Source organism: Hemiscyllium ocellatum, chromosome 14 (genome assembly GCF_020745735.1).
Source record: "Hemiscyllium ocellatum isolate sHemOce1 chromosome 14, sHemOce1.pat.X.cur, whole genome shotgun sequence".
In the NCBI taxonomy this organism is placed as follows: Eukaryota; Metazoa; Chordata; class Chondrichthyes; order Orectolobiformes; family Hemiscylliidae; genus Hemiscyllium; species Hemiscyllium ocellatum.
In genome coordinates this window covers 61,704,024-61,728,584 of record NC_083414.1, presented here as the reverse complement: position 1 = coordinate 61,728,584, position 24,561 = coordinate 61,704,024, and the positions used below count along the sequence as shown (strand labels likewise).

The window sequence follows — 24,561 nt, the reverse complement described above, 5'->3', positions numbered from 1 at the left end:
ACATGAACAAAATAGCTGAATGCAAGAGGGAAACTGAGGGGTGTGTCTGACAAAAGGCCACATTTGACTGACATCAAGGAGCCCTGACAAAACTAGAGTTAGTGGGCACCAGGGGACAACTCTTCACTGTTTGATCATACCAAGCACAAAGAAGGATGATTTATGCTTGTTAGAGGTCATCTCAGTCGCATGAGGAGGAGGTTCTCTCCTGCAACATTTCCTCTGGGAAGTGTTCTTGGCCCAACTACCTTCAGCTACTACATACATGACTTTCTGTCCAGAAGGTCAGAAGTGGGAATGTTCACTGAACAATGTTCAGTATCACTTGCAACTTCTCGTAAGTTTTCCATATTCATGTGTGAAAAGACTTGTACTAATGCCTTGGACTGATAGGTGGCAAGTAATATTCATGCCACACTAGTGTCAGGCAATGACGATCTCCAACAAGAGCGAATCTGTTGTTGCTTGATTCTCATTGACATTGTCATCTCTGAATACCCTACCGTCAACATCCTGAGGGTTGGCAGTTGCCAGAAACTAAACTGGACTTGTCATATAAATATTGTGGCTACGACCGCAAGTCAGAGGCTAAGAAGAGTGCAGTGAGTAATTCACCTCCTGACTTCCCAAAGCCTGCTCACCAATAAGAAGTTATGAGTCAGGAGAATACTGAAATACTCCCTCACTTGCCTGGATTAGTGCAGCTCCAGCAGCACTCAAAAAGCCTAACCTCATCAATTGGCAACGATCTAACATCTTCAACGTTCACTCCCTCCACCACCAATACACAATAGCAGCAGTGTGGTACCATCTACAAGATGCACTGCAGTAACTCAAGGTGGCTTCAACAGCACTTTTCAAACCCATGATCCCTACTATTTAGTTGGACAAGGGGCAGCAAATATGTGGAAAAGCTGCCGTCTGCAAGCTCCCCTCCAAACACACTCTCACCATTCTTGGAAATATATATTTTTGTTCCTTCAACATTGCTGGGTCTAAACTCTGACGCATCTGCTGAGTTGGCATTGTGAATGTCCCTATCCTACATGGATTACAGTGGTTCAAGAAGACAGCTCACCACAAACGTCAACAGGGCAATTCAATTCAGGATTGGCAACAAATGATGGCCCACATCCCCATGAATGAATCAAGAAAACATATGAAGTGGCTAATTGGCCAGTTGTGTCCATGCTGCTAGCTGAACAAGGTATCTTATTGGGTTAGAATCCCTACAGTGTGAAGCAGGCCCTTCAGCACAACGTGTCCACACTGACCCTCCAAAGAGTAACCCACTTTCCTCTGACTAATGCACCTAACACTACGGGCAATTTAGCGTAGCCAATCTACCTAACCTGCACTTCTTTGAACTGTGGGAGGAACTGGAGCACCCAGAGGAAACCCACACAGACACTGGGAGAATGTGCAAGCTCTATGCTGGAATTGAACCTGGGTTCCTGGCGCTGTGAGGCATCAGTGCTGACCACTGAGCCACCGTGACCCCCCCCCATCCACACTGTTGGGTCCCACACTGCCAATTCACCATATCCCTGCATTTTTGTTTCCTTTTTAGATTTAAATCTCTTTTTAAAGACTATGCAGAATATTCCTCCATCATCCTCTGTGGTGGTTCAATGTGGATCCAAACCATTCGCTGTGCAATAAAAATTCCTCAGAAACCAGGGGCTGCTTTTGTCAATCACCTTAAATTGGTGTCCCTGTCCTTACTGTGTTGCTGATGGGAACTATTCAGCCATTCCTCCATATTTACTCCCTCAAATCCCTTGTTGAATCACCTCTATTCAGTCTTCTCCATTGAGAATAATGTCAGCTTCCCCAGTCTATCCACCTAACTGAAGCCATTTATCCCTCGATGTATTCTTGGCAATCCTTGCTGAGCTTTCCCTGATGTCTTCACATACTCCTTAAAGAACCGGGCTCACTACTGTAACTGACAGCAAGCCAGTGTGGTAGCAAACTGTTCATTACAGTGCAGAAGCAAGTTGGGCATCGGGTTTTGTTAACACTGGACTTTGAACCATCAAAATGGCCAAAGCAGTAACAATGCAATTGATTTACAGTTGTGGGAACAATGGGAAGGGAAAATATTTTGAGCCTCAAGCTGTGATTCGCAAAATGGTCCGGAGTCGAAATTTACCACAGATGATTGAAGTCCAGTGAAGACAGTGAGTCAGTTAATACAGAAATTAGGTCAACTGAAGTACAGCTCTCTCCCATTAGACTTGTGACTTGAGCGGCTCACTTTGATTCTTGCCAAGAGCTCCAGCTGTTTTATTTTGTCCTCTCTTTGAATCTGTTCATTGGAACTTTGGCTGAGGTGGCGTTTTTGAGTTCACCGTTTATAAAAGTTCAGCAGCCAAACAGATGCACAATTTGGTTTTTTATATTGAGCTGCAAGAGTTTTGCGGATTTTTTTTAGTGCAACACAGAACGATTGAAGTTTGCCATGAATAAATTTTATTTAATGCTCAGTTCCAAAAATGTTCAAATCCCTGCTCTTTGAGGAAAGATGAAGAAAATTTTTGGTTTTGAAGGAATTAGTTTGAACTGTGCATTATTTCTTTTTATCTATTTATTCATCATCTATTTATTCTTTTTAAATTTAGTGCCTGAATTAGAATTATCCAAAAGAATATTTGGATCTCCAGCTTGTTTTAGCTTGTATGTTGTTAATCCTTTTCAGTTCTGTTATTTTCGATGTTAAAAAAAATCCAAATGAAAAAATGGATTTGCATAATTTTGAACAAGGAGTCAAGTGTGTCTCCTCACTTTGTCCATAGGCACATTTAACTATTGAAGACCAAGACTGTTGTCATATTTCTGTTGTGTTGCGGTCTTCTGAGATGGAGTGGAATGACTTTCCATGCTTCTATCCTTCAGTGTGATAACAGTTTATAACCTATATCTTACAACTCATCCTTTTCTTCCCACTCCTACCTCTTACCACTCTTAAGATTCCTGAAAAAATGCAATGTTTGCTGCAGAAGACACGCACTCAAGTGCAAAAGTCCATCATTAATTGTACATTCATCTGACTTCAGATATATGCTGTGTTTTTTCAAATATGTCAGCCTCCTCCAATATACTGTATATTTTCAGGCACACCTAGAAAGAAAGATGGCAGCAGCTAGCCTAATACCCTGGCTGCACCCTTGATTCATTCTAACATAGATGGTGGTTAGAAATAAGGCAATCATAATGTAATCAGTCTTGTTAAATTCCACTAAATGGGTAAGCCATACTCCAGAGAACACTGCTCAGCTTAAAGTGACCCTTATCTTGACAGGGACCCCACGTTTGGAATGCAGGGTCATGAGGAAAGACTGGCACTAACTGCCTTCTCTTGGAGATAACCAGCGCAAATACTTAAGTACATGTTACAATTCTGATTCTAGGTAGTAGATAAAGCATGGTATTTGTTTCTATTTCCCTTGAGTTGTTAATACTGGGTACAGTAGGAGCCAGGTAAGTGTGGTGTTCTTTGCTGTGTTCATGATACAGTGCAAAGCATTTGATTAGTTTTTGGAGCTAGTGTGAAATAAAAGCATTTTTCAAATTGTGGTATTGTTTCTGTTTAGTAGTTACCTTTTTCCAGTTGGAATATAATGCTCTATCCTACACTGGCTACTCATTGTCCAGCATAGCTATATCCCCCTCATGCATGGCATTGTATAATATTCTTCTCGGTTTCAATCCTCACTTGGATATAATGATTTGTATTTATTTTATAGCAGAGCAATTCTTTTCAAGTTGTAGTTGGACATTCTGAAGTGTTTTACCTTTTTTTTAATGAGTTGTTTTTCATGTGGTCAGAACAGCTTGTAGCAGTTAATTTTGTAATAGTTCGTAAGCAACATAATGAGGTGGTTCTAAGGAGTTCCTACTATAAACTTAACTTCGTTGCCTGCCTTCTTAGCATTTCCAAAACATTACATGCTTGGCCACATTAGAGGATGGAGGAAAAGTTGCCTGTAACATCGAATATCGGCCAATATCTACTCTGTGCTGATTAAAGCTCCTACTAAACTCAAATGTGTTGTGCCAATTCTCCACCCTCTATCCCCCCCCTCTCTGAATTTCTGTGCGCATATCCTACACAAATCTGCAGGTACAAAAATTCAATTTAAAACAGCCTGAAAACAGGAGCTGTGGCACTGGAGACAGTGGGCAGTCGTCTGCTTCACACTGAGCTGTGGTTTGAGGTTTAAACTTTGTCAACTGGACTTTCTTCATGATGTGCAGCTCTTTAAAAATAAGTGCGTGTGCATACAAAGATAAGTATAATTGTAACCAAGACAGTGTGTAATCTGTTAATGTTTATGAATTTACCTGAATAAGTGAAAACCTGGACATGACGCATGTTATGCCTATGCTATTATAGTTGCTTGTGTCTCTTAGTACAGTCAGTGACATACTCCAAACCAAGTCTTAAATTTTACTGAGAACCTCGGTGTTTAAATTTGTATAGTTCCCTTTCATGACTTCAGGATGTCTCAAACCACGTTACAAGAAATGAAAAACTTGTTAGTCAGTGCTAACTTTAGAAGCTATCTTTAATATCTTCGCTTTGGAAGTCTCCTATGGAGTGAGATAAATTGTGTGGTCCTTTCAGAGAGCCATTGCAGAAACAGTTGGCTGAATGATGTCCTTTTGTGCTGATCCTGTGACTCTAATTGACAGAGGTTTGTTGCTCTAGTATCCCGAGAAGTTCATGTCAGGATGGCCTGTGGCTTGGAAGGCAACTTGCTCGTGGTAGTGATCCCATGTTTCTAGATGTTAGAGGTCATGCGTTTGGATGTTGCTGTCAAAGGTTGAATGTAATAGTTGCGCTGTGACCAAAAGGAAACCTTGAATTGCCACTTTGAAGATGGGTAAAAAAAATTGCATTCTAATAGTTTCATTTTGAGCATACCGCCAATTGATTCCAGCCAACCAATCATCTTGCAATGTGTTTTCACCATTGTTACATAGTCAAATGCATCAGTCAGTTTTAGGCAATATCCCACAAATGATAGAATTTGTCAGATAATCAGTTTGGTGGATAACTGTTGACTGGGGCATTGGGTAGACCCTGTCCCATGAAATCTTTTCGACTCACTTAAGAGAGCCCGAATTCAGAGTCGCACCTGAAAGAGGGTACCTTTTTGGATTTGTCAGTATAATAGCACAGCACAGACCATGCTGAAATCCTGTAGATGGGGCTTGAATCTATGACCACCTATCTCTGAACTAATGTCATGACTGAGAGCTCATGGAGCAAAGCTCAGGTATGTTTAACATTGCCTCAAATACAAGTTGCGGGGACTGGGTGTTCAGTTGCCTTACATTGATATGGTATAATGGACGAAAGAGAGAAGCAAGTTTAAATCCTTCATGATCTAACTGTTCATTTTTCATTGCTTCATTCCACTCAATTGTTCCAATTCCATTGTCAGTACATGACTTTAAAACTACTTGGATTGCATTTATAGGTCATGCTGCTATAACACCACTGGTGTGTTCCTCTGCATTCTCACTCTGTAGAAAATCAATCTCGAACACAGCTATATAAAATTGATCTATAGAGGATCACTTACAGAAAGTCACTATACCCACTCAGTAGAACGTCATCCAACCAGTGTCCACAATTTGTCAATCACACTATAACCAGTTTGCGCTACCGAAATGCGTGTTATAGTAGAATGACCTGTAATAGAAATATATTATGCAAAGAGGAGCATATTTGTTGAGTTTAACATGATACCTCTTCAGCTTATTGTTCCTTGCCCATAATTGGAAAATGCAGAACATTCTAGAAACACTGAGCGGGCCAGGCATTATTTCTGGAGGGAGATAGTGAGTAAATATTTGATGTTGAATCAGAATGCTCATTCCCTCTCCACAAACACTACTGGATTGCTACTGTGTTCACTGCATTCTGTGTTGTATTTTTAAAAAGATTTCCAGTATTTCCTGTTCTGGTTTTTTTTGTATATTTCAACCCTGACTTCATGAAATGCCACTGAAACTTCAAAGCTTAAATATTAAGCTTTTAATGTCTTCAGATTAGCTCCAAATGTGAATGCCAGTTGTCCTCAGCAGATAACTTCTTGCTATCCACCCTTCTGTTGACCAGAACTGTATGGAGTACTCCAAATGTGGCCAAGCCAAAGACCTGTACAACTGCAACGTGACCTGCCAATTCTTGTACTCGATACTCCATCCAATGAAGGAAAGCGTGCCGTATGCCACCTTGACCACTGTATTGACCTGCGTTGCCACCTTGAGTAGCAATGGACATAAACACCCAGATCTCTCTCTACGTCAATTTTCCTCAGAACTTTTCCACTTATTGTCTAGGTTACTCTTGAATTGGATCTTGCAAAATGCACCACCTCTCATGTGCCTGGATTGAGCTCTATCTGCCATTACTCTGCCCAACTCTCTCATCTATCTATATTCTGCTGTATTCTCTGACAGTACCCTTCACTATCTGCTCCTCCACCAATGTTAGTGTCATCTGTAAACTTGCTAATCAGACCACCTATACCTTCCTCCAGATCATTTATGTGCGTTACAAATGACAGTGATCCCAGTATGGATCCCTGTGGAACACCACCACTGGTCACAGTTCTCCATTTTGAGAAACTCCCTTCCACCACTACTGTCTTCTGCTACCCAGCCAGTTCCTTATCCATCTAGCTAGTACACCCTGGACCCTGTGTGACTTCACTTTCTCCATCATCCTACAAGGGGGGACCTTATTAGACACCTGACTGAAGTCCACGTACAGCTCTTTCCTCTTCAATCAACTTTGTCACTTAAAGAATTCTATTAAGTTGGTAAAATATGACCTTCCTTGCACAAAGTAATGTTGCCTATCACTGATGAGCCCATTTTCTTCCAAATGGGATTAGATCCTATCATTCGGTATCTTCAGCAGCTTCCCTACCACTGACGGAGTGGACTCAATGGGCTGAATGGCCTTACTTCCACTCCTATGTCTTATGGTCTTATGGACATCAGGCTCACCTCCTTGAATAGCAAGGCAACATTAGCAATTCTCCAGTTCGCCGGTACCTCACCTGTGTTCAAGAATGCTGCAAAGATATCTGTCAAGGCCCCAACTATTTCCGCTCTCACTTCCACCGTTAACCTGGATAGATCCCATCAGGACCTGGGGACTTCAACATCCATCATGCAATTCTCTTCTGAATACCGATGCAAAGTACTCATTTAGAATCTCACCCATTTTCTTTGATTCTACGCATAACTTTCCTCCTTTTATTCTTGAGTGGTCCAACCCTTTCTCTAGTTACCCTCTTGCTCCTTATATCTGAAGACAAGACTTTGGGATTTTCCTTAACCCTGTTTGCGAAAGATCGATGACCCCTTTTAGCCCTCTTAATTCCTCATTTCAGATTGGACGAATATCGGCAAAGTAGGACCAAAGCTTCATCTGTCTTCAGGCGCCTCGACCTTTATGTATTGCTTTTTCCTCTTAGCTAGTTTCACAATCTCATCTGTCAACCTCTAATCTTGCCATTTCTATCCCTCATTTCCATAGGAGCATGTCTCTGCTGCACTCTAATTAATCTCTTTTTAAAAGCGTCCCACATAAAATGTGGATTTACGCTCAAACAGCTGCTCCCAATCTACATTTCCTAGCTTCTGTCGAATTTTGGTATAGCTTCTTCCCCACCCCACCACCCCCCAAAAAAATGTAGCTCACTTCCTTTAGGACCACTCTTGTCTTTTGTCAATGACTATTCTAAAACAATTCCTAAAGTAATCCCTTCCTGAAACTTCAACCACCTGGGCAGGCCCATTCCCCAACACCAGGTCCAGAATGGCCCCCTTTCCGAGTTGGACTATTTACAGAGTCAGTGTTGGGAAAATTTAGAATCTCCTATCCCCACCACCCTGTTGCTCCTATATATTTCCATAATCTGTTTACATATTTGCACCTCTGTGTCTCACTGACTGTTGGGAGGCCTGTAATACAGCCCCAACATTGTTACTGCACCCTTCCTGTTTCTGAATTCTGTCCATATTGTCTCACTGCTCGAATTTTCCATAGTGCCCTCCTTCAACACAGCTGTGATATCCTCTGACCAGTAATGCAACTTCTCCACCCCTTTTACCTCCCTCTCTATCCTGCCTGAAGCATCGATATCCTAGGATATTTAATTGCCAATCATATCCTTCCCTCATCCAAGTCTCTGTAATAGCAGTAGCATGATACTCACTCCCAGGTACGAATCCAAGCCCGAAATTTATCTGCCATAGTCATAGAGATGTACAGCATGGAAACAGACCCTTCGGTCCAACCTGTCCACGCCGACCAGATATCCCAATCCAATCTAGTCCCACCTGCCAACACGCTGCCCATATCCCTCCAAACCCTTCCTATTCACATACCCATCCAAATGCCTCTTAAATGTTGTAATTGTATCTCCACGACATCCTCTGGCAGCTCATTCCATACACATACCACCCTCTGCATTAAAAAGTTGCCCCTTAGGTCTCTTTTATATCTTTCCCCTCTCACCCTAAACCTATGCCCTCTAGTTCTGAACTCCCCCACCCCAAGCCTTACCTACTGCATTACTTGCAATAAAACAAATTCAACTCTGACTACTTGGCTCTTTTGTGTTCATCATCTGCCTCCTGCCTACTCTTACCCTTAGTCTCACTGACTTCATTATCGAATTCCTTACAGGCTTTTGTTACTACCCCATACTGTCCACCGACCCCCTCATTTGGTTCCCATCCCCTCCGCAATAGTTTAAATCCTCCTCGACAGCATTAGCAAAAGTACGACCTAGGACATTGCTTCCAGTCCTGTCCAGTTGTGGACCATTTGATTTGTAATAGTCTCACTTCCCCAGAACTGGTCCCAATATCCCAAAAATCTGAACCTCTCCTTCCTGCACCACCTCTCAAACATTCATGCTGCCTATTCTTTATTTTCGACACTGACTAGCACGAGGCACTGGTAGCAATCTGAAGATTACAACTTCCTGAGGTCCTACTTTTTAACTTGGCTCCTAACTCATAAATTTTGCTTGCAGGACCTCATCTGTTTTATTAATCTATATTATTGGTGCCTATATGCACCACGATAGCTGGCTGTTCACCGTGCCCCTTCACAATGTTGTGTAGCCAATTCGAGACATTCCTGACCCATGCACCTGGAAGGCAACATGACATTCAGAAGTCTCATTTTCAACCACAAAACCACCTATCTACTCCCCTTACAATTGAATCCCTTATGACCATAGCCCTCCTTCTCTTTTCCTGCCCTTCTGTACAGCAGAACTAGTCATGATACCATGACCTTGGCTACTGCTGCCTTCCCCTGGAAGGAGATGACCAGAGGGGACACCTACACGGTCTTCCTGTTCTTTTTGTGCCTTTTGATCATCCATTCTCTTTCTCCCTTGGCAATCCTAATCTGTGGTGTTAAGATAGTTCAGTTCAATTATTAGAATTGGTAGTGGAGGCAATATTGGTTTACAGTAAGTGATCCCAAGTTCATGCCAAATGCATAATTCAATTTTGCATTGCCTCTTGGCTGCTTTAATGATCGTGTATTTTGGGCTGAAAATGTGTTGCTGGAAAAGCGCAGCAGGTCAGGCAGCATCCAAGGAACAGGAAAATCGACGTTTCAGGCATAGCCCTTCTTCAGGAATTTTTTTCGATCATGTATTTTGCCCAGTGTCAGTCATGATCGATGTGGATGGTGATGGCAAGCGGGTGACTGTCCAACCTTCCATTGAATCAGTGAGAACAGAATGAGGCCTCAAAGCCCATCTGCCTATACCGAGGCTTTGAAAGAGCAGTCCAGTGAGCCCTGTTCCCTTTTGAGTTCCCATTTGCCTTGCAATTCATTCCTTTTCTCAATGTTTGACATTGAAGCTTTCACATGGAGAGCTAAATTTAAAATGAAAATTCTTGATTCTTGCAGTTTGAGATTGGCAGTGAATTCAAAGTCTAATATTGATAATCCACAATTCCTGCTGGTGTTGGGGTGGACACTGGCCGCTTACCTGTTTCAAAGTCCTGACTTCGAATGTGTCAGTACCTTAACTTGAGCAGAGCAACATCCAGTTGAGTTTGAAATGTTTCTAAGTTGTGAAGCTGTTTGCTTTGATAAACAATGTGCCTGTTTACCCCCAGCTAGCCATTGTTTATAAATTTCTAGCTTAACGTGTTTTTGCTCTATCACTAATTGATACAAAGCAAACTGTTAATTAATTATTACTTTTTATTTCCCCTCTGTTATCCAGACTCGTCAACCTATCTTTGTTCAATTGTTGCAAGGGGTGTTCAGAGTGTACCACTGCCCTTGGCTGTCGGCTGCTCAGAAAGCTTCTGTGGAGAGTTGCATTAAGGTGCTGTCAGAAGTAGGTAAGCAATTTCTCCAGAGGTGAGGGTGGAGGTTGGTAAGGAAGCAATGTTCTTGGTTGTTAAGTACTGCAAAAAAGGTACCACTTCGTTCAAAGCTGAATTCTGCCACTACCGTCATATACCTGCTGTTTTTAATATGCCTCCTTTTTGCTCTGTTTTTTCTGCCCTGTTCCACTAACTTTGTAATTGTTGTTCCTGAGGCTTCATAATTAATATATCTGAGCTTGCTTTTGTAATTTGGGTCTCCTTATCACTGTTTATCCTTTGTCTCGAGAGCACTCCAGAATACGTTCCTAGCTAAGCTGCAATGATCGCTCCCTGTCAGAGAGGTGAGCCAACCAAACCAGGTGGCAGTGTCATCGATTCACTATTGGCGTAACTGAACTCATTGAGACTTTGTTGGACCATCCACAAGAAAGGCCTGCATATTCTTGAAACATGAATTCTCTTGAGTTTCTGACACCAGAATTTGCCAGTGGTATCAAAACACTGAATGTTTTCATTCCAAATGCATTCTTTGCTAGCTATTGTCTGCTGTCCTCGTTCCAACAATGCAGTTAAGTCCCTTGACTTCCCAGTATTGAACCTGCCTCTTGAATGTTTGTTTCTTGCTCTAAACCATCCTTTTAACTTCTCTGACTAGAATTACATTGTATTTTATCAGATTTGGTCCAGTGAACTTACCCTCTTAAGCATTTCAATGGAGGGTTACCTGAACTCACTTCACAAAGGGCACTGAAAAGCAGCATAGCAAAGTTGTGTGTGTCTCCCCAGAGATCCAGCTGGATCTGGATCGTGCAAGAGAAAAGAAATCAATTGTGCTGCTAAATCCTTGTGCACTTATTCAGAGCTGCTGCTAGTGAAGGAGACGCTGAGGACAGAGGTTTTAATATTGAAGTACCATGTTCAAAAAGTGGTGCAAGTGCATTGTTGCGAAATACTTAGTTCTGAGAGAGCTGTAAACGATGAAGAGGATTTTGGAAGTTTTGTTTTCATTCTTCCATGGGACAAGGCAAGCATTTGCTGCCCATTAGTAATCACCTTTGACCGGTGTGGCTACCTCCGCCATTTCAGAGAGCATTTAAGATGCAACAACATTGCTGTGGGTTTGGAGGTACATGTAGGCTAGACCAGCTGTGGGCAGCAGATCTCGTTCCCTACAAGGCCAAAAAGAACTAGAAGGATATGTAACCTCATGGCATCATGATTGAAACAAGCTTTATTCATTAATGTAAATTTTATCTGTCCTATGACCCCAGATCATGAGTTCAGACTCCTGGATTAGGAGTATGTTGATATTATCACTGTCACCACCTGTGCTAAGTTGTTTAATTGTTGTATAATGTACTGAGGCTGACATAATCTTCAGGCCTGAATGTTTGCCACTATAGTTTTAGGAAAGAAGGTATGCGGAGTTAAAATGTGGGACTGGAATAGGACTGACCAAAAGGGTGAGCTCAGCTAGTGATTCCCTATTGGTCTCTGCCTTGTTTCCATGGCAGTGGAATTAAGGCCAGTACAAGATGTTCTCTGTCCTCCTCCAAGTGTGAATGTCTGCCTCCCCAGTCATTGCAATTGTGATTATAGCTGATAGTGTAATCTTTAATGGGTTGTGGTATTCCAGTGATGCACAAAGGAGTAAAATGGTTGAAAATGAAGCAGAAAAGAGAAACGTTGACAGTAGCATAGGTAGCATTACTATAGAGAAGGAAAATGCTTAAGATGTTTTGTTTCACTTAATATCTGTCCCCAAAAGGATCAAGTTTCTAGACCTTTTTGTTTAAAAGTTAATTTCTTAATGGGTTGGTAAACTTATATTTGATTCAGCTGGTGATTTGTCTGCTCCCTGGTCTGGATAGATACTCAGGTAACAGCCTAGTCTTCAGAACTAAATTGCCCATTCTTTTATTGAGATGCATTTGGTCAGCAAGTTCAGAACCTTCCTTCTCTGTGAATGATGAAGCCTCAGTGAATACATTTGCAATTGCGTCGTCCACAAATTTCAGGCAGGTGCTTTAACTCGTTTAACCTCTGTTGCAGCCAAGAGCAGAGCCATAGCAATCCCTGTGGACTTGGACAGCCAGGTCAACAATCTCTTCCTCAAGTCGCACAACATTGTTCAGAAGACTGCCATGAGCTGGCGAATGTCAGCCCGCAATGCTGCTAGGAGAGACTCTGTCCTTGCCGCCTCACGGGATTATCGGAATATAATCGAGCGATTGCAGGTATGAGAAAGGGTGCAGGTCGCAAAGCACTGCAGTGCTCTATTTTGTCAACTTTCTGCTTTTGAGTTAATGATTTTTATTTGTATTGTCATGCTGTTTTGTCACCTTTAAACAATGTCATTCTTTTCCTCTCTGCAGCTCTGTGTTTTGTGTTTGAAGATCTGCTTCCTCTGATGGTACCACCTTTGTTTACGTTTTTTTATTCTTCACTATGCTCAGTCATTGGATCTGTAAAAGCTGGAGCTTTCCTCTTCTCCGTGTCTGTCACCCATCCCATTTATTTGGTTGCTTCATTCCTCCTGTGTTCTCATCGCCACTTTGAAGACCTTGTTCGAGTTAGGAGATCATGAATCTAATATCCAATTTGAAGTGGAAATCCAACATTCAATTTGTCTTGTTTTGCTCATGTACAAAATGATGAACTTGTGTGTGATCAAGTTGGATTTATCTTTGAAGCTTAAATTGTTGAACAGAATTCAAGAGCGAAACTCTAAAGTAAGAGAGTGTCAGAAAATCAAATTGTGGGATGGACTTTTTCTGTGCAATTGGTCAAGGTTATTCACACAAGACAAGGCGTGTAGTATAATCTGCATCTTAATTGGTGTTTGCAACCTTGAAGTGCATTAATCTGTTATGACATTGGTTCCAGTATACCTCGTGTTTTACAAAACCCTTCAACAACCTTTTAAAAGTGCAACCACTGATTTAGGGTAAACCTGCATGTAAGCTTGTGGGTTCCTCTGAGCTGTTGTGTGATGCATGTGTGTCCACATAGTGCGATGCCCAATTAGAGTGTGAGGATGAAATTTGCATTCTAAGTGAAAATGCCGATGGATTCTTTGTGCATAATTTTGCGCATTTGGAGCAAATTATTGTTGCTTCAATGCTCTCAGTGAAAATCAGCTACTGTTGATCTGTTCTCTCAGACATGACGAGGGGTGAAGGTTCAAGTAAAGTTGGAAACATTTGCTTGGAACAGAGGCTGAATGTATATTCAACCTAGTCTGTAAAGCTGACCTGCTCACTTGATAATCATAGTGAGCCAATGGATGAGGGAAGAGGAAAATAACTCTTCTAATTTCTGACTTGTTTTTCAGATTAATGGCTTTTAAGCAGAGAACAACATTAACATTTCAAACGTAGTTGCAGCCTTCAGGTTTAATTACAGTGGTGGATTTCAGCAACTGCCTTCTGTGGTATAATCATGGTCCTTTTAAATATCATCTTGTAGCTGATGATCAATTGCAGTGAAGTAATCGGTAAATAGGTTCTCACTGAAGGCAAATTGGGCGAATTCATGCAATTTAACCTTTAGGGGCCACTTGTGTTTGGGGCGTTGTCTTAGGAAGAATTTGTATTTGTTCTGTCCACGGGGCCAAAGATTAACTGGCGTTGTTTGTTAAAATGCAGGATATAGTGTCAGCACTCGAAGATAGGCTCCGTCCCCTGGTGCAAGCAGAACTCTCTGTTCTGGTGGATGTCCTTCATCGGCCTGAGCTGCTTTTCCCAGAGAACACAGAAGCACGGCGCAAGTGTGAAAGTGGAGGGTTTATCTGCAAGTAAGTGTTGCAATGGTCACCTTTTGTAAGAGATGGCATGGTCACTCGTTAGATTCCTGCTCCTCTAAGACATGACAAGGGGTGAAGGTTCAAGCAAAGATGCCAACAATTATCAGCAAGAAGGCGGTCAAACCAAGCAGGAGCCTTGCATGCACCAGTTTTCTGGATTTATTGTCCCTTCCCATTCCTTTTTACACAAACTTGGATTAACAGAAGATTTTAAAGAAGGCAAGTTTATTTATTCCAAAAAGAATGAAGTGATGTGTTCTTTTTGGTGGGGTGACATTGACGTCATTTTACATCCACTTTGCAACTGGTGTCATTAGGGGAGTGTTATCATTTGAACCTCTAATGTCTCCCCTCTTAGATTAGATTAGATTACTTACAGTGTGGAAACAGGCCCTTCGGTCCAACAAGTCCACACCGACCCGCCGAAGCGCAACCCACCCATACCCCTACATTTACCCCCTACCTAACACTACGGGCAATTTAGCATGGCCAATTCACCTGACCCGCACACCTTTGGACTGTGGGAGGAAACCGGAGCACCCGGAGGAAACCCATGCAGACACAGGGAGAACGTGCAAACTCCACACAGTCAGTCGCCTGAGGCGGGAATTGAACCCGGATCTCTGGTGCTGTGAGGCAGCAGTGCTAACCACTGTGCCACCGTACCGCCCACATGCCACCGTACCGCCCACGGTAAGCCATGGCTGCTGTCCCTCATTTCCTAAGACGGCAGTAGGCAATGCCCTTTGAAATAGGTGATGTTCCATGGATTCAACTTGGAAAATGCAGGAAGGCAGAGGTGGTTTGCACCATACTGCAGCTGAGGGTATGTTTTTAATGTTTACCAGGCTGATTAAACACACAAAACAGCTGTTGGAAGAGAATGAAGAGAAGTTATGCATCAAGGTTCTCCAGACCCTTCGAGAAATGATGACTAAGGACCGAGGCTATGGCGAGAAGGTAGTATGTTTTTCTGCTAAGCCAGTACCACTTGCTTTTAAGTAGTTTGTGGACTAACTATTGAAATGAATTTTTTTTAAATTTCCTTGTCATTCAAACAACTGAAATTTAAGTTCCTGAAAGATCTTGATACGGTGCAATGATACTGCTAACTCAACAGATGTAAATGCTCATGTGTGTGACAAAACATTCATTGTGTTGATATTCAAATTTTTTTTAACTACCACCTTCTATTATCCATATACCGTGAATATTAATCTGAAGTCAATGTTTCTTGCATCTGTTGATGAGTGCCCATTTCTGCATCTCTCCAATAATCCCAGTCATGTTAGTTTCTCCTCCTTCCAAGTACCGGATGTTCTATCATGGACCTGACCTCACTTCCTTTTTTCCTGCTGACCATCGCCTACAGATGCCCCACTATTCCACTGGTCCCACCCCATCCCCTTTCATGAGGTCTGTCAATGTTGGAATTGGCCCACAAAAATGAATGGCATATATTTGCAGAGAAAACATTTGGTACTCAATGAGTTAATACCAAATTTGGTTGTAAATCCCCCATTCATTAAGGGGACCGATTTCTCTGTACTACATTGTGAACTTCCTTGGGCATCAGGCCTTCATGAAATGAGAAGGTTCCACTCCCAGTTGATAGAAACATATCCACAAATGGATGAGGGAACTATCCCTTGAAGGAGTAATAAGGTGGGCCAGTTAAACAAGTTGAAGGAGGATTTGGACATCCCAGTTGGTCTGGTCCTTTCATGCAGATTTCTACTTGAAGATCTCTGTCCTGGCCTCATGTAGAATGGAAAACATAAAGGATCTGGTCTGAGCTGTGAATCAGAAAATACAAGTGAAGTACACAGAAACATAGAAGATGAAGATTTTTTTTTGTCCTGATCCTGGCTATCACTTGACTCATGCTGGATACTCTTGAACAAATGTTTAAGCATTCTCCTTTCTCATTTGTTCCAAGCCATGACCTTGAGTTTGCATTATTATAATTAAAGGAACTGTATGAGAAACAGTAACTTGTTTCATTTGCCACCTTGGACAAACCTTGTTTATCTGTCACTCACTCAAAAACTACTAGGAAACTCCAGTTGGCTGGAAGACCTCCGAGAAACTTCAGTCCAAAATGATAGTCCTCAAAGTATCAAGGAAATAACAGATTGTCTTGTAGTCTCTCCAGAGAGAACCTGCCGAAACCTTAAACATCTGATTATTGGTCGCCAGGTTAAGATTTTCTGCCTCCCTTCTGTTAAAATCCTGTTCAGGTCCATTGGTATTTTGAAGAAGAATTCTGAATGCTTATCAGTCAACTGCCAGAATTAAGCAGGCAAGCACTTTTAATTTAACACACTTCCAAATCGTTTGTAACTGCATAACCTAACTTTGACTGTGGTTCCCAACCCCTCAAATTCCCTTGTATATTACAACAAGTGATCCTTTACTACAGATGTCTAGGATTATGACGCTTGCTTCAACCAGACTGAATCATTAGATGTGATGCTCTCAACAGTATCCTATGCACAGAGAGCTACCATAGAAGGATCATTCCCTGCTGTTTACCAGGGTTAGGACACCTCACTTGGAGCTTAATTGCTCAAAGCAGAAAGGTCAACTCTGATATCAAAGTCAGCCACATTGCTTAACTAAATGAAGAATAAACTGTTCCTGAACACAACTGGCATTCTCTTGTGTTTCCACGGAATGCGCAAGCCAAGTGAAATGTCGTTTTCTAGTGTCACCCCTTTCTCTCTTCCTTTTCGTTCTCCCTGCTCTCTCTGTCTCTTCCTTCCTCCTTCCCTCCCCCCCCCAGTCTCTCTCTGTCTCTTCCTCCCCCCTCCCATCTCTCTGTCTCTTCCTCCCCCCCGTCTCTCTCTCTCTCTCTCTCTCTCTCTCTCTCTCTTTTTCCCCCCCCCCACCGTCTGTGTGTGTGTGTCTCTCTCTCTCTCTCTCTGCCTCCCCCCACTGTCTGTGTGTGTATCTCTCTTCTCCCCCACCCCCCACTGTCAGTGTGTCTCTTTTCTCCCCAACCCCCCACTGTCTGTGTGTGTGTCTCTCTCTTCTCCCCCCCCCCCACCATCTCTGTGTGTGTGTGTGTGTGTGTGTGTGTCTCTTTCTCTCTCTCTCTCTCTCTCTCTGCCTCCCCCCACTGTCTGTGTGTATCTCTCTTCTCCCCCACCCCCCACTGTCAGTGTGTCTCTCTCTTCTCCCCCACCCCCCACTGTCAGTGTGTCTCTCTTTTCTCCCCAACCCCCCACTGTCTGTGTGTGTGTCTCTCTCTTCCCCCCCCCCACCATCTGTGTGTGTGTGTGTCTCTTTCTCTCTCTCTCTCTCTCCGCCCCCCAACCGTCTGTGTTGTGTCTCTCTCTCTCTTCATCCCCCCACCGTCTGTGTGTGTGTGTGTGTGTGTGTGTGTGTGTCTCTCTCTCTTCGCCCCCCCCCCACCGTCTGTGTCTCTCTCTCTCTCTCTCTCTCTCTCTCTCTCTCTCTCTCTCTCTCTCTCTCTCTCTCTTTTCAACCCCCCCCACCCTCTCTGTCTCTTCCGTCCGCCTCCCTAAATGGACTAGTGGCCCTCTGCAGGCATGGACAGCTGCTAAGTCAGCAATCTTAAATGATAACTGTGCCATCTGTCCACACTGAAAGATTATTGCCTTTAATACTGCAAATTGAGAGGTTTCTCGCTCTCTAAACAATTACCTTTGAGTCACTTCAGAACATAATGTACCATTTTGTCTCTGCATAACCTGTACAATCATCACGTTCCAGGAAATTTTAAATGTGGATTTCTTCCCAAACCAGAATGTGTTGTCAACTCGCCTTCATGTCACAAGTGCAAGCTCCTCTTGTTTAATGCAATCTCTGAGAAATAAGTTGTTTTATCCTTGATCATTACACTGTTAAATGAGACTCATATCTGCAGTATGGATGAAGACTTTTTTGCTTTGCAAAGGTTAGCTTTTGTAAAATGCATTAAGTGACCAGGAATCCAATTAAAATGACCAAATGTGCTTCTCTGCTCGAATTGCAGTGGACATCATGGATGTGGGTATCACCGGCAAAGTGGAAATTTAGTTGCCTATTCCTAACCGCTCTTGAACTGATTGGGTATCTAGGCCATTAAGATGGCAGATTTTCCATCCTTAAAAGACATTACTGAACCAGGAGGTGTTAACACCACCCCCCTTTCCCACCCCTCCCAGATTGGCATTGACATTGAATTATTTTGAGTTTATTGAATTCCAATTCCAGAATCACCCATGATGAGATTTGAACCCAAATTCCCAGAGCATTAGCCTCCGGCTGACAATCACCAGTTTGGTAATATTGCCACTACATCACACTAAACAAATCATGCATTTGAAAATTAATCTTCCTCCTTTACTTTCTTCCTTTTCCCATCATCCCCCATTATGCATGAAGCACTGACTTTAGATCCATGGTATGTGGAGAACTTAGTTCCAAGCCACAATTTAAATCCATTTCTTTTTTCCAGGTTTGTGAGCCATTTTTATCAATGGTTCTAAGATACCTGTTGTCATTCTGAATTATTTTTTGACCTAACATAGCATTGGTAATGCACATACCTTCATAAAAAGTTGTCCCTATCTTATCCAGCATATCTGTTCAAGGCAAGATGGCCTTGGTGTAGGGTCCTTCGTGCTTGCTTCAAGGATCAATAGAGTTTGTGCCATTGGTTTTAAAAATCCAAAGGCAGGAGTGAAGCTACAATTTGAAACCTGGTTATTTTTCGCACTGATTTTTCTGTGCTTTAACTTCAGAGTGGGAAGGTACTCTCTCTTTGCAGGAAGAGAGCTGATGAGGCACGTTTCTGTTGGAGTAAATCCATAGGTTTGAACCTCAACATTCACAGCTTCTCAAGTGAAATGTCAACTTTTTAGCAAGCTCCTGATTAAAGGTCAGCTGTAAAGTAAGTTAATTGAAACCAACACTACTTTCCACACAGTCTGAAGAGGGAAGGAAAGGGCAGGATGAAGAGGGTGGTGGTATGATCATTAACCATCAAACTCCATGTGAAGGTTGATCTGCAGAAGGGTACAAAATGAAGTGCCTGAAATAATGCACCTGTTCTTGTGTACAAGGTCTGAGACAAAGGTGGGGGAAAATGAAGAAAACCTTTTTACTGTGGAATCTGTCAATGAAGTTTTTTTAAAAAACCTTTCTTTCCACTAGGGGGCGGGCTCTGAGCAGACTCTCGGGCCCACAAAGGAGCAAACTTGAGGAACACTCTAAAAGTGTACACTTGTATCATTTGCAGCATTGGTATTTTGCTATTTAATGGAGCATTGTATCAATAGATACACTGTGCTATCAGTTTAAAAGCACATGGTTTCTATGGCTGTGAGAGAACTTTTTGTGCAGCTTCTAATACAAGTAAATGAAAATGCAAGAGCGCTGTAATAAATCTTTTAAAGTGATGAATTTCTCACTGCCAAACATTAAAATCCTGTCTAGTTTCTCAATCTGAATAATGTCCAAAATTAATAATTTTGGTGAGGTTAATTGAGTCGCAATCATATCAGTAATGAGGTTAAAGCCTTTCCAATTACATTTTTTCATTAAGGTTAAAAGTTTGAAATGAACTGTCTGGACTTCATTAAAACGATGACAAATCCCTTTCCAATTTTTCTTCAGAAATGTGACTGTTCGTGTAAACACTGGTTGATTTTAGGGAGGAGTGTGTTCAGGAGTGTTATCACGTGACTTTGGTGTTTTAAGCTGCAATTGATTCATCACTCAACATGAAATAGCTGATAGAATTTGGGGGAAAAAGAAGCACGCACTTTTGCTTTACTGTATGACCGCCTCCCTCCACTATGGGTGGGGTGTTGATAATGTGCAAATGATACAACCAAGAGTGTCTTAGGCCAAGTTTAATTCAATATCACATCATTGCCTCAAACAACCAGTTCTTGATTGCACTGGTAATGGCATTGTCTTGCTATTTTGCAGAGCTCCTGATGTGGTTTTAGCTTCAAGCATTTACACTGAGAGTCAAACAAATGGTGCCCATTTGTAGTCATTGTGCATACTTCTGTATTCTACTGATTTTTACAAAAGGCAGAAGACGACAGTTTTGAATGACGCGGTCTTGCTTTCCTATTCATTGGGCTTTGACTAAACTGGATCTAACCTTTTTTAATTTTGAGTAAAAGATTTGCATCGACCTGTACACTACTGTTTCTGTTCTCAACTTCCTTGTTTTTCTCTCCTCTTTTGACAGCTCATTGCATTTGACGATGAATTGGATGTGCCGGAGGTTGACCATTTTTACTTATGCTTTTTGTGCCATTGCTGTGTGCTCTGTTGTTGCTCCTTTAGTGCTTTTGTGTCATGTTTGATCGTTCTTTTCCATGCTGTGTTGCCATGACAAATACCTCCCTTCACCTGGTGCATCAAACCAGTGAAGGCGGTGACCCTCTTTTTGGGCAGATGCCCAGCCTCAAGCAGGTTTCCTCACTACTTCATTGCAACATTCTGTAAGGTCAGGATATCACGTGATCTGCAGCCAAGCCAGGTGGGTAGAAAAGAGGTCAAGAGCAACTATGATTCAATTGAATAGTGAAAAGGTTTCAGGACTGAATGGCCTTATCTTGAGTTTTCATCATGAATGCTGTTGGCTATCAATTTTCTGAGAATTTGATGATTTGCTAACTAAATTGAAAGACCAGGCTGCAAATGGAAGGTTTGAGTTTGCAGGTTTGAACCCTGCTGAAATCATTTAGGAGGGAAAAAAAAATGGTCTCTAGTTTATCACAGAGTATCCACTTGGGATATTTGTGACCAGTCTGTACTGTACTGAACCATTTAAGAATATGTATATCATCAACAATTTGACATCTGTTGCGATACCATTATTGTGTTCAACCAGTTAATTTTGGTTGTTATGGTTTGATGAGCCTCATCCCATTGTGACGCTCACCACGACTGGATGTCAAAGGTTCTGAGGCTTGTCAGTTTTGGGACTCCAATAGCACTCCTAGACCAGGCTGAGCTCTGTAATGTGGCGTGAACCGCCTGCTCAAGTTCTTCATCTGTTTCTCTCTGTCTGTTTTTCATGAATGTGGGTGCTTGGGTTTAAAGAAAAAGCTCTTGAGCTGCTGCTTTGGAAAAGCCAGAAGATTCCAGTTACGTGTTGCTATGGTGACGCCTAATAAGAGTTTATCAACCCAAGTATCACTATAGTGTAATATTAACTCTGTGAAGTGTTTTGAGTTGATGACGTTATAACTATATAGGGAAAGAATTTATTTCTTTAGTATGTAGGGTTTTAACATTCACGTGGGGAAGGGGAAGATCTGGTATTTTATGATGTGACCTTTCTGCATTTAACATCGGGTTTCCCATTTAAGTAATGTCTATATTTGTAATTGTAAGGAAATGTCATGGAAATGAAAACTGAAGAAACAAGTAACTTTCTTTCAAGGAAACAGTTATTCAGTTTCCATCCTCTTTTAAATAATAGTGATTCGCAGATTTTTAAAATAGGCTGACCATGTGGTTCTCGGAGTCCTTTTTATTGCCTGTAATCAGCTGACCTTTTCATTATTCCAGGTTTTCAGATATTTTTCATCAAACTTCTCGGACAGTGCTCCAGGTCCCTCTTGTCTGCACAGAAGACTTCCATTTTGCTACTGTACAAAAACATGTTGATAGTCCCAGTCTTAGCTTTCCTAAGAATGGGGAAATGAGAATTGTAAAACTAATTATTGTTGGAGGTGAGAGTTGGTTTGCAACATTCTTTCTGTTTTATATATACATATAAAAGCAGAAGGAGATGCCACTAATCAAAACAAGTGTGGATCTGATGTTTCAAGGAGTGGTGGTCTCGAGCAGAATTTGCCACTTCACCCAATTTCCTCCTTTTGGGGAGAAGGAAGCTCACTGTTTCTGAGAGGGGGTTCCACTCTGTGCACCTTCAGTAAGGCAGAGCAGTGCTTCCATCCTGCCTGGCCCCTTGTAGTGGGTGTGTGAAGAACCACAAGGGATGGGTGAAAAACTAAACAAATATTGTCAGTTTTTACTGTGGAGAGCAAAATGAAGGCTAGGGAACTGTTGGCTGGGTTGTGGGGGATAGATATTCATGTTTCAAACAATCCACATGACAGAAGCACAAGTGCTAGTTGCCTTAGAAAATGTAAGGGTGGTTGATTCTCCAAGACCTGATCAAGTAAACCCTAGGACGCTGTGGGAAGCTAGGGAAAAAATGGCAGGGCCCTTAGCAGAGATACTTGTATCGTCTACAGCCATGGGTGAGTGCCAGAGGACTGGAGGGTGGCTAATGTTATGCTTTTGTTTGAGAGGCTGCAAGGAGAAACCTGGGAACTAAAGACCTGTGAATCAGACATCAGTGGTGGGGATTCAGTGCATTTGGAGAGGCACTGATTAAGGATAGTCAGCATGGCTTTGTGCAAGGAAAATTATTTCTCACAAACCTGATTGAGTTTTTTGAAAGATTTGTTATACAAGGACATTCCTGACGAAGGGCTTATGCCTGAAACTTAGGTTCTCCTGCTCCTTGGATGCTGCCTGACCTGTTGTGCTTTTCCAGCACCACATATTTTGACTCTTACTTAAATCGGGTAAGTGTGACATCAGGGTGCCAGCTAGGGAGCAGGTTGGGTGCCAAGTGGGAACAGTATGAGAGTACTAGGTGCCAAGGTAAGTGAAGCAATGCTAGGGCTGTGTCAGGAGTGAGAAAGAGTCCAGGGATTGGTGGGCAATGTTGCGGTGTTGGGTCAAGTCTGACTGGGTCGGGGAGGAGTGGTAGAGGGGCAGGATGTTGGCCCTGTGATAGCTGTTCCTTGAATAAGCTCCACATTTCAAGTGTGTCCATCCCCTGCAGTTTCTTTCCCCCATCCAATGCATCCTAAATCTAGCCTAATGGCATCATAATTGCTTTTCTCCCCCATTATACCTCTTTCCCTGCAGTATATACCTACCCCTGCCCATTGCTATTATAACCATAACCATAACCAAATTGTGGTCACCATCACCAAAGTTCTCACCTAGCTCCAAATCTTAAAGCCTGGCCAGGTTCATTCCCCAGTACCAAATCCAACATGGCATCGCCCCTTATTGGCCTGTGTACAAACTGTCAGAAAACCCACCTGCACACACTGAACCAAAACTGATCCATCTAAACTATTTGAACTATAGTATTCCCAGTCAATATTGGGAGAGTTAAAGTACCCAATAACAAGTACCCTGTGACACTCGCTCCTGTCGAGAATCATCTTTGCTATCCTTTCCTCTACATCCCTGGAACAATTTCGGAGGCGTACAGAAAACTCCCAGCAGGGTGACCTCTCCCTTCCTGTTCCTAACCCCAGCCCAAACTACCTCAGTGGATGAGACCTCAAACGTTATCTCAGCTCCTGAAATATTACCCTTGATTAACAATGCTGCACACCCCCTTTCTTTTACCATCTCTGTTCTTACTGAAACACAAATGAATGAACAGTCCTAAATCTTAATGAATTGACAGTGAGAAACAGGAGGAGGTTCTTGATGCAGATGGTTGCCTGTCGGAGATCATAAAGTCTGTGTGGAGGTTTTTCAGCAGCTTCAGGTAAAAAGGTGAGAGACTTGAAATGCTCTTCCAGGCCCTGATTCGGGAGGTGCTTTGGAAAATTACACAGTGGGATGTGTGCCAGCATTGTTTGGGGTTCCAACAATTGAAAAGGAATGCATACTTTCAGGTATTTTAATTCTTATTTAGAGGGGGTGGGTGTTCTCTGCAGCTGCAAATAACGTTGGAGTTGAAACAAAAAGGCAGCAATGTTAACCTCCCAGGTGCAGGCTGAGGCATCAAATCACTTGCACAAGGCAACACCCCCTCACCCCCTCCACCCAGCCAAAAAAAAAGCATTGATTTCAATCACAAGTAGACCACTCCCTACGTTTCAAAGCATTTCCAGCTGCGCAGCTTGTTTGCGTTCTGCCCAAGTCACTGAAGTGTTCGCTCTCCTGCTGGGGAGGGGGACAGACGAGTGGAGCGTGTGATGTAACCGCTGAAGGTTGTCCTACTTTCCGCCCCTGCTCTCTGCACGATTCTTGGGCAGCTGCCAGCTTTTGTCATGCAGTTACATAAGCTCAGCTTGTTTCCTGGAATTCTGGCCCCTCAGCTGATGTGTGACCTTCAGCAGTAATTGCCAGTGGATGTGGGTGAGGGGGTGGATGGTGGTGTGGAGAATGCAGACTGCTCTCTCTCTCTCTCTCCAGCCCCCCCCCCCCTCCTTCCTGTGATGCATTGGCAATGCAGTGTGGGCTGGTCTGAGAAGCAGAGCGAAGTGGGAAGTTTGGGCTGTCAAATACGTAAGCAAGGTACTTGCTAATTAATGCAGTACCGACTGAGAGGCTAAGTA

At 42.6% G+C, this 24,561-nt stretch overlaps 1 protein-coding gene across 1 annotated transcript in view; it reads left to right on the top strand.

Annotated features, from left to right (window-relative positions):
- itpr1b (inositol 1,4,5-trisphosphate receptor, type 1b) overlaps nt 1–24,561 on the top strand; it is a 505,447-nt gene that overhangs the window by 244,922 nt on the left and 235,964 nt on the right. The window contains exons 35-39 of the mRNA XM_060835732.1: nt 10,290–10,410; nt 12,451–12,635; nt 14,046–14,194; nt 15,052–15,163; nt 20,418–20,453. Coding sequence (XP_060691715.1) covers nt 10,290–10,410; nt 12,451–12,635; nt 14,046–14,194; nt 15,052–15,163; nt 20,418–20,453 — 603 coding nt within the window. The remainder of the gene's footprint in view (nt 1–10,289; nt 10,411–12,450; nt 12,636–14,045; nt 14,195–15,051; nt 15,164–20,417; nt 20,454–24,561) is intronic.